The sequence below is a fragment of the Spermophilus citellus genome (assembly GCF_964194105.1).
Source record: "Spermophilus citellus genome assembly, chromosome: 1".
NCBI classification, from domain to species: domain Eukaryota; kingdom Metazoa; phylum Chordata; class Mammalia; order Rodentia; family Sciuridae; genus Spermophilus; species Spermophilus citellus.
Genome location: NC_138182.1, coordinates 45384735 through 45395397, shown reverse-complemented (window position 1 = coordinate 45395397; position 10663 = coordinate 45384735). Strand labels below are relative to the sequence as shown.

Genomic DNA, 10663 nt, shown 5'->3' with positions numbered 1-10663 from the left:
TGTGAACAACCAATAAAAAAATAAAATAAAAAAAAAGAAAGAAGAAGTCTGGCCCTCTGTAAAATCACCTATTAATGCTAATCTATGCCACACTGCCTGGCTTCAAACCCTAATTCTCCTACTTCCTAACTACATAGTTTTGAACAAATTAATTTTTCTATTTTTCAACTGTAAGATGGGGATAACAGCTATCTACTTAATAAGGTATGCATATAAAGTGCTTAGAACAATACTGTAAAATAACAAATGTTCTGTTATGATTGCCTATTATTTGTACTATATCACCCCTGTACTATCTAACTTCAGATTTATTTTATAAGGAGGACATAAAGCCTGTCTAAGATGACTACAGAGAACATCTACTTTATATGTAATGATGACACCTATTTTATTGTATATAATAGAATCATTAGTACATCTTTTCATGCTTGATTTAATCACTTTGCTTCATATTTACATATATATAAATGTATACATGTATATGTGTACATGTGCATCTATATATGTGTATATATGTTTTTTAGTTTTTCCTTTTTTTAGAGACAGAAGCGGGGCAGAGAGGGGGGGAGAGAGAGAGGGAGAAGGAGAGAGAGAGAGAGAGAGAGAGAGAGAGAGAGAGAGAGAGACTTTTTCTTTTTTTTTTTTTTTTTTGTAGATGGACACAACACAATACCTTTATTTTTATGTGATGCTGAGAACCAAACACGGGTCCCGCCCATACTAAGCAAGCGCTCTACCACTGAGCCACAATCCCAGCCCCATTTTTTTTTTTACATATATCCATAGTTCTGACTCTTCCCTCTATCATCAAAATCCTGCTCTTCTCTAAATTCAGTATCCTGATTCCTAAGTCTTGCCCTATGTCACAGGAGTAATAAGACCTAGTCCATGAAACAAAATGATATTGATAAATATCTCTTTTAAAGAGCTATCCTTCCTTTTCAAATGGTAGCATAATTCTGAGTCAAGACTTTGTTCTTCAACATATTGAAATATACCTACAGTGAAGGAAGCATTCAGCTCCATGACAAAACTTGTTTTAAGTTTTTCAGTTTCCAAAAGAGAAAATGAGAAAAGCGGGCAGAGGCACAATGAGCTTCAGGATATTACCCAGAACTATTTTTTTCTCCAACTTTGTAATCTTAAATTTTAAGCCTAACAAGCAAAATTTAAATATTAGTAAACTGAATAGCCATTAACTAATATTGACTTGTATTTACCAATTGTTAATGTCTTACACATTTTTTGCTCACCTAATTTTTTTTTCTGAACTATATGAAAGTAAGTTTAGGATCATAACATATTGTTCCCAAATACTTTGGCCTGTATTTCCAAGAGCAAAGACATTCTCCTACTTATCCATAATAACATTATCACACCCAAAGAACTTAATATTAATACAGCATTACCTTCTTATGTTCAAATTTCCAAATCCTTTCAATTTCGATATTCCTCACTATGCCCACCTCATAATGGATCCCATTATGGGTTATGCATGTCTGTAGACTCATAATCTAAGACAATTTCTTTGATTTTTTTCTTCCTTTCATGACTGACATTTTGGAAGGGTCCCGCTAAATCATCTTCTAGAACGTCTCACAATCTGGATTTAAGGAAATTCTTTTTCCTCATGATGAGTTTAAATATTTTTAGAAGGATGACATAGGAGATATTATCCAAGATTCCACTGTAAGGACAAGGGTTGTTTCCTTGTACAACTAAGAAATAAAGCAATGTGAAAAACAGTTATCTGCCTATGTGGTAGATAGCAATCACATTTTAAAATAAAGATTAGAAAGAATGTCTTCTGCATATCACTTTCTCTTGGCTGTAGAAACCAAAGGACATAAGGGGTCTAAGATTTTCTACTTGGCTTAAGGAGTCAAAGAAAGCAACCTACACCTAAAAATAAAGATCTCTTTATACTAAAAAGGATTTAAACACTTCAAGTGTAAATAGCCTTTAAAATGTTTATTTCTAGTCAGAATTACAGGGAACTTTCACGTTCTATTTTATTTTGGTCATTTATTTTGAGATTTTTAACAAGCAGGTATTTTACATTCAAATATGTTCTGTTATAATCAGGAAAAAGTAGTTCAAAGATTTTTAAATGGGGAAATATTTGAAGTAAGTATTTCTTAAGAAAGGGGCTCAGATATTCTTACAAGATTAGGTAGCATGATGTTTCTGCTCTCACTAATACCTTATTAAAACAAACACTGGACAGTACTAGCCCTTGAATTTTAATGATGGTAAATGTCTTCAGTTTTTCTACAGGACTTTAATGGATTGCCTTTTAAGTCTTCATATTTGGTGTGTGGATGTGTGGGGGGATTACAAACATTACAGAACAAAGAAAACATCATCAGCTGATGCTCTAATGTAGAACAGACTCTTCAAAGGCACTCTTCTCCCTTTGATTATTTTTCTTTTCTCTTAAGCTTTTGTTTCAGATTCAAATATGTTCTGAGTAGATGCAATTAACCTTAACAATACGTATAACCTACAGCACTCTGCTGACTTTGAAGTAAGCAACCTTACTGTGTAATTGAACTAAGTCTCATTTTTTCCCTCATTTCTTCCCTGCTTCTACTGATCATTATAGGTATTATGTATTTTCAAGCTTTCATCATCCTGTTGATTTATTGTTTCACTGTTTCAGCTGTCAAAGACTTTTTGAAAAATGTCCATTCATTTTTGATGATACTGTAAAAAATGATTGCTCCCCAAGACTTGGCAGACTGCAAATGGATACCATACTGGGGAGCAGAAAAGTTGAAAATTCATTCTAAACAGGACCATAATTTCTACCCTCCTGCCTAAACAGGAAGGTAAATTTGATTTAATCAAACTAAAATGTCTTTTCTCTCCATCCACTCAATCTCTTCTGCCATGTATAGAACTATGCTTTTCAAACTGTAGGTGGTAACCCACTAATGGGTTATGAAATCAATTCAATAGATTTATTTTTAATGAACAACAATAGAAAATGTCAGAGTGCATCACATGTACCACGAGTGAGAATTGTTTTGTGAAATTTCTTTGCAGTTATATATACCCTCATATATACTCAAGCACGTACTAGGTCATGATGTCAAATGAATTGCTCACAGTAGGCTATGGTCAGGAGTCTGAAAAATTACTGCAAGATACTATGTGGTTGAGGTTGCTCAGAAACAGTGACAGTGAAAGAACTGATCGAGCAGGAGCTCTCTGTTATTTGTGGGAAATAGCAGAAAAGAAGATCCCCACAGAAACTTAGCTCTTGCAAGCTACTTTTCTATTGAAATCATTTTAAAGCTGCATTGGCACCTTGGCATTTGAGCACACAGCAGAGACAGGAAGATCTCTCTGACCTTCCCCATCACTCATCCCTTGAAGAGGGCCAGAATGTCAGAATTCTCTGACATTTCTCTAAAGCCAATCATTTCAGAGCAAGCCTCCCTATACCCAGAGGAAAAGAGGAAAGGAATGAAGGCAGAGAGACATAAAGAAGAATCTGACAAATAGACTTGCTGAGATTCCCCAGTTTATTACCATTAAACAAAAGGAAGTTATTATTATACCCCCTTTGACCAATCATACCTCTACATGAGAGTCGACCTTTCATCAGTTCCAAGCATAAAAATAAGGTTTATATGTTTCTTTGGGTCTTCATTTCTGAAGGCTCCCAGCTCATATAAAATTTACATTAGGGGCTGGGGTGTGGCTCAGTGGTAGAGTGTTCGCCTACAGACGAACTGGGTTCAATCCTCAACATCACATAAAAACAAATAAATAAAATAGTTATTGTATCTATCTACAATTTTAAAAAATTTAAAAATTGACATTAAATAAATGTGTCTGCTTTCCACTTGTTAATTTGTCTTTTGTTGTAGGAGTCTCAAACATGATGCTAGGGATGAATGAAGAAAGAGATCTTTTTTCCCCTACAGTCATTAATAAACTTCATATTACTGTTCCTATATTAACACTCTCTTTCTCTTTTTGATGTGAAAATAAAACAATAGGACATCAGCTAGCTACAGTATCACTCCTTCCTCCAGCTCTAACAGACATGAACAAGACTTTGGTAGACAGAGTTAGGTTTGAGTACTGACTATGAATAAGAAAAGCAATGAGAACGATTTCTCTTCCATAACTCATGTGAAATGGCAAAGTGTTTACTGTAAAGATAAAATTCAATAATGTATGTAACATATTTAGCCCAGGGTCTAGCACATAGTTAAACATTTGAGATACATGAAGTACTGATTGCTATTTTGTTTATTTTGGATTTTCAGAGATCCTCAGTTTAACTATTCTAAGCACAACTAATTTACTTTATGCTACCACAGTATTACAATGCTTTGTTACATTTATCATTTCAAAAACAAGTTAAATAGGCAGGGCACTACTAATTAGTTAGGTATTAGATTTGGTAATTGTCAAGACACCTACTCAGTTTATAGAACCATATCATTATATCATTAGGGGTTAAATACTATCTCTTGTTACTTCACAAAACTTCCTGAATGCTTATGAGCCTTGTCTAGGGATTGAGTTAAATAATTCCCCAGTGAAAAACCACCTATATTGAGCCATCAGGAAGATTACTCATTAGCATCAATCACAGATCTTCTCTTCCGATGTACTATTATTTCATAACACTGAAAGGAATGCCAGCATTATCCAGTTCTTCATCTCCAGGAAGGAGTAATAAGCCGATGCTTTCATGCCATTTAGCATCTATGGGCAAAAGCCCATTTCCTCATAATCATATGGAGAGAGGAAATTGAAATCTGGAGTGCTGCGGAGAGGAAGAAATAGTGAAAGCAGTTCTCATGGATACAAATAACTTTGCAAAAACTTGCACTTGATTTAACCCATTAAGTCCCAAGTTTTCAATTCTGTGACTATTTCAATGAAACTAACACAGGTGCATTAAAATGGGTTGGAAGTCATAATTTATAGCTTATATATTAACTAATATTATTATACAGTTGTATATTATACACCATATTTAAGTTTTATAGGAGTTCCACATCTGGGGCCATGAGACAAAATGGGCTAAGATGATTTTTCCATAACAAGTTCAGATTTAACACGGTGAGTCAAGAATAATTTAAGTTCTGTCTTAGATGGAAAAAACCATACTTCAATGTTTCAATATATAAAAAATGAATATTAAAACTTAATGACTTCATTAACATATATCCCACCTTATATTTCATCTTACAAAATGCAAAACAAACACAATGCTTTTTAAAGACAGAAAAAGAGAAATAAGGAATTGGCCATTCATAAGTGCTCTTACTAAGCTGTCCTTTAATCTCCTCCTCATCTCCTTTGAAAGTTTGGGAATAAAGGGGAAGGAAAAGTTTCAGCTACATGGGTTATTTCCTTCCCCCCAAGCAGAGCTGGAGAATATCCCCTAGTCCCCAAGGGAAGAAATGAAAAAAAAAAAGAGTGGGTTTCCTGAATATGCACAGACAGTATGCCAACAACGGACATAGAGAGTCCACACTATTGTGATTTGGATATAGTGTATCCCAGAGACTGTGCCACTTTAAGTCCTGTGAGGAGGTGACACCGAGATGGGGTTAGACAAGCAAGAGATGGACTAGAGGAGTTCCTGTGGAGGATAAAAGGGGAAGAAGCAGGAGTAGGCAGGAAAGCCTGAGAACAAGAGAAGGGCTGAGAGGAAGGAAGAAAGGGTGAATAGAAAGAGCCTCAGAGTGCTACACAGTTCTCAGAAAGTCTTGGCTGGGTCAGGCATGGTGGTGCTCTCCTGTAATCCCAGCAGCTTGGTAGGCTGAGGCAGGAGGATCGCAAGTTCAAAGCCAGCCTCAACAAAAGCAAGGTCCTGAGAAACTCAGTGAGACCCTGTCTCTAAATAAAATAGAAAATAGGGCTAGGGATGTGGCTCAGTGGTCAAGTGCCCTTGAGTTCAATCCCCAGTACCAAAAAGAAAGAAAGAAAGTGTTGGCTGGGTTAGTGGGGAGTCAGGCTGGCACTAGAACCTGTGATGCCCAGACCTGGCTGGAAAGATGGCAGCATAAGTAAGCACTGGAGCCAAGGGTGTGACAGAGGCAAAAGGGCAGCAGCTGGGGCTGTCAACTGACTCTATTCCCCACAGTTAAGTTCTCTTGAAGGAGAAAATCTGAATGACACGTTTCTCTGACTGCCACAGAGGCCATATAAACTCCTATTTTAAAAAATACATAATCGGTGTCCCTGGGCCAGCATCAAGCTCCCTAAACCCTCAGAATTCTGAGTGGCCATTAATTTTTGTATGCTAATGAAAGGACTCATGGTGGGGATCCCTGGATATTTTGAGGATGGAGGCTGGTGGCCAGGAAAACCAACTATGTGATTAAACGGTTAAAACTTCCAGCCCCTAACCCAATCTCTGAGCAGGTAACAGGGGTAGAGATTGAGTTCAGCCACTAATGGCCAGTGATTTGGGTAATTACACCTATATAATGAAGATTCTACAACTCTTGGGAGCCCATGTTTGGGGAGCTCCCAGTTGGTAAATGCATCAAGGTGCTGGGAGGGTGGCCTACCCAGACTGGGCACAGACACCATCTGCACAGCACCCTTCATCTTTGCCTCTGGTACCTTGCGCTATCTATCTCTTCCACTTGGCCATTTCTCAGTTGGATCCTTTATAATGAAACTGTAATTCTAAGTCTAGTGGTTTCTGTGAGCTCTGATTCATTTTAGTGAATTATCAAACCTGGGGGAGGGGAAAGGTTATGGGAAATCCCCAAATTTGCATTCTATCGGGCTGACAACCGCATTTGCAGCTGGTGTCTGAAGTCTGAATTGGGGACAGTCTTGTGGGCTGAACCCTAAGTTTGTGGAAACTGCACTAACACTGGGCAGTTGAGGTCAGAATTGGATAGAACTATAGGACACACAGTGGTGCCAGAATTTAGCTGGTGTTGTAATGACATATTTGGTCACACACACACACACACACACACACACACACACACACTTTCTCATCCTGTAGGTTGCAGCTCAGGCATGACTTCTTAGGAAAGAATTTCCTGCTGCCAAGACTAGTTCAGACCCTGGCTTTCCTTTATACCACACAAAAAGATTATTCATGTAATTACCTTATAAATGTCTGCCCCATCAATTAGACAGCGAGTTTCATAAGGTCTTTTTTGTTGAATGGTTATTTATTCCTATGCTTAAAATTATCGAGAGCGAAAGATCCTCTTATTATAGGGCTGTTGTGAGGACTGAGTATGTGAAATGCATCATTACACAGTAAGCACTACATAAGGATTTGCTGCTATTATTGCTCATCTTTAAGTCTCTACAGTACTCCATATAAAGCCAGCCACAAATATGTTAAGGTAAACTAAATCTGTATATAAATTATGTTAAAGGTAACTGCAGTAAAATTCTACATTATGGGTTCATTTTCAAAATACCTTTTTATTTCCTTCAGACAACATCAAGCTAAAGGACCACATCCTGCTATGATAATAGACAAGTATTGGAATGAAGTGAAACCTCTATTACTAGGACAGGCAAGAACCTATTGCCCAGAATAGGGTAAAAATCAAGTTAAAACCCCATGTCTCTGACTCTATCTAGATGTGATGAGTGAAAGATATATACAAGCAAGCAAAATATTAGAGGGGAAGATAAATGATCACTTTGAGTTAGAAGTTTATATAAGCTTCTTTTCTCTAAATCTGTGTGAATATAAAATTTAGGGACACAATTATCAGGTAAAAATAACTGGGAAAGACAATATGAATTAGTAAATACTTATAATTACTTAAATTCAAATATCATCAAGAACTCAAGCTTGCCTGATAGTCTATCAGAGGTCCTCAAGAATCATCAATTTTAATAGACTGCCATCAGTTTTTGTATGTGTGTGTGTGTGTATATATATATATATATATATATATATATATATATATATATATTCTAAATGGGTGTTGTTTTTTTCAAAACACGATCATTCTATTTAAGGGTGACAGCATAGTACTTGGTCAAAAAACATTTGTTAAATAAAGTCAAGGCTATAAGCTCCTAATATTTACTGAACATTTTCTTGAAGGTGTTATTTCAAGTAATGAGAAAACTGAGGCATAAAGCATCTATTCATCTCAGAAAGCAAATAATGACAGAATCAGAACTTGAACCTAAAGTCACCTAGCATCAAAGCCCATGTTACTAATCCCGACATGGGGCTCCTCAAATGAATGCATACAAGACTAAATTTCAACCCACTGTCATAAAAGTAAGTTCATACTGTGGATGAACTGAATTTCACTATTAAAGCACTTTATCCTCTCTAAATTGCTTCTGATTTCTCTCTTACCCCAAATAAAACCCTAACTTTTTACTGTTGTTGGTTTTACTGAGATGTTATTTGTCACTCAACTATTCTCCTTTATTTCCCACTTCCATTAAAGGAGTCAACTAAGAAAATAGATATAAGTAATGGAGACATAAGAAAAATTCAGAGTGGCCCAAACAGGATTTTAGATACTAAGCACCTAAAAACAAATGTACCCTGTCATGCTGTGCTTACCACAACTAAGTCACATGGAAAAAGAAAAAATTGAGAGATAATTGAAGTCTTCCAGGAATTTCTCTAATGGTCTATTTGCAAATCATCTTAGAAATAGTATGCAATGAAGTCTTCAGGGTACTGAATCCTGGATAACTAATCAGAAAATTGCCCCTTTCTGAGCAATTTTGTCCAGCAAGATTCTGAAGTTAAATCAAATAAGAAAACAGCTACAACTGCTACTGCTTATAAGATGATACAAGCATACAAATGGTTGTATCTAAATAGATACTTTTTAATAGAAAAATATCATGTAAATTATTTTATCATTAACCATTCATGGACATGAGACCACGTATCCATGACCTCAACTGATATTAAATGTGGCAGCTCATAGTCAGTAGGTTACATGTAATTAATGAGCTTCTATTATAACAAGATGCCAATTATCCTGAGAAGAGAAATTCAGCAATCTCTAATTGATTTACAGATGATCCACCCCATCTTAGGGTAACCCTAAGCTGGATAATGCTAAAGCCCTGATACTTTCAGAATTCAAGGGATGAAAGAAATTCTACTATTTATTGGTCATAAGGTTATAACTACTCCTTAGCAACCAGTGTCTGTCTTTCATGTGACAAAGAAGTAACTGAAAAGGAAGAAACTGCACATGAGACTGAACAGTTACAATTCAGAGGCAGCACTTCAAAGATAGATGTATTTACAAACTGTAGGGTAGTGTGAAAGGAGCTCCCTCCATTGGGTGGAAGAAGAGGATAGATGACGCCCCAGCATACTAAACGTGTCCAGGATCCTGCAGGCCCTGAACCAAAGACTAAGAGTAAATGTCACTTATCTGTTCCTGCTCAGGGCACATTTCACAATCCTCACTCTTAGCCCCACTCTTCTGCTCCCAGGAGGCTCCTCTATGTGGGCATCTGGTTGGGATGCAAGCTTGCTCCCCAGGGCAACATCTGGATCCTCTCTCTGCTCTATATCACAGACCTTCCTGGCCCTTACCCTGACATCTGACTGGTGATTCCATTTACAGCACAATAATTTTACATAATTAGGGGAAACTTATTTTCATACCTAGTTGGAGTATAAATACTTAAGACAATTGAAAAATTAATAAGAGATTTCTCCACACCCATCCCTTTCAACTCTGTAGCCAGCCACAAACAGTAAAATCGTGTCTATGTCTTTTTATTTTTGGTTTTGGTTTTTAGTAATGGGGATGGGGGGAGGGGAGGTGCGCTCTCCCACTGAGCTACATCCCCAGTCCATTTTATGTTATTTTAATTTATCATAGTAAGACAGGGTTTCTGCTAGGTTGCTGAGGCTGGCCTAAAAGGATGTTCTTAAAAGAAGAGTGGGGCGGGGATGGGATATTCAGTAAAGGACCACAAACTGGCTGATTGGAGTAGGATAAGGTAACTCCTGGATGTTTTCATTTATGAAAAGTTTTTTCATTCTCTCAAAAACTCTGTTATTGGGCCCCTATGCTTTTCAGCTCCAAAGACTAAGAAGGTGCCTGCTAGCACGCTCGCCGGGGTCCCACCCGCCAACACAGGTGGTTAAATACTTACCTCCCCTGGCCCGCGTGGCCCAGGCTCTCCCGCCAAGGGGCCCCAGGGCCCGCCTCCACACCCTGTCTCTGGCTTTGCAAGGGACCCAGCTCCCCGCGCCCCCTACTGGGGTCCTGGGAGGCAGGGGTGGCGCCGATCCCGAAGCCCACCACTTTACTGCGGGTGCCCATGGTTCAGAGCCCGCGGTCCTGGTCCGGGGCCGCCGTCGCTGCGGGAGGGACGCAGGCTGGGACGCTGGGCGAGTCTCGAGAGGGGATTCCAAAGAGCAGAGGCAGCGGTTTTAACAGCTGAGTTTCGATTTCTCCCTACTTGCCACAGGTTGCGCCCGCCCCGGAGAATTTCCCCAGGCACCCTCTGACCTAGTACAGGTTTAACAGCAGGGCCGCGACCCCACCCCAACACGCTCTCAGGGATGTCGCACTGAGCTAACTGTCCCATCTGCAGGTGAGTTGGCTTAAGGTCTCACAACCACCTGAGAGCTGAGAAGGATCCTTAGGATCTGACACTGTGAGGAAGGAGCCTCACAGCGACTGGATCCTTTAGGAAG

General features: G+C 38.3%; 1 protein-coding gene across 4 annotated transcripts in view; it reads right to left on the bottom strand.

Moving 5' to 3' along the window:
• Nucleotides 1-10408, bottom strand: part of EPSTI1 (epithelial stromal interaction 1) — a 100592-nt gene extending 90184 nt beyond the window's left edge. For all 4 annotated transcript variants that reach the window (XM_081308161.1, XM_081308162.1, XM_081308163.1 and 1 more), the window contains exon 1: nucleotides 10117-10408. In XM_081308161.1, coding sequence (XP_081164287.1) covers nucleotides 10117-10286 — 170 coding nt within the window. In that variant the 5' untranslated portion in view covers nucleotides 10287-10408. The remainder of the gene's footprint in view (nucleotides 1-10116) is intronic.
• Nucleotides 10409-10663: the final 255 nt, after the last annotated feature.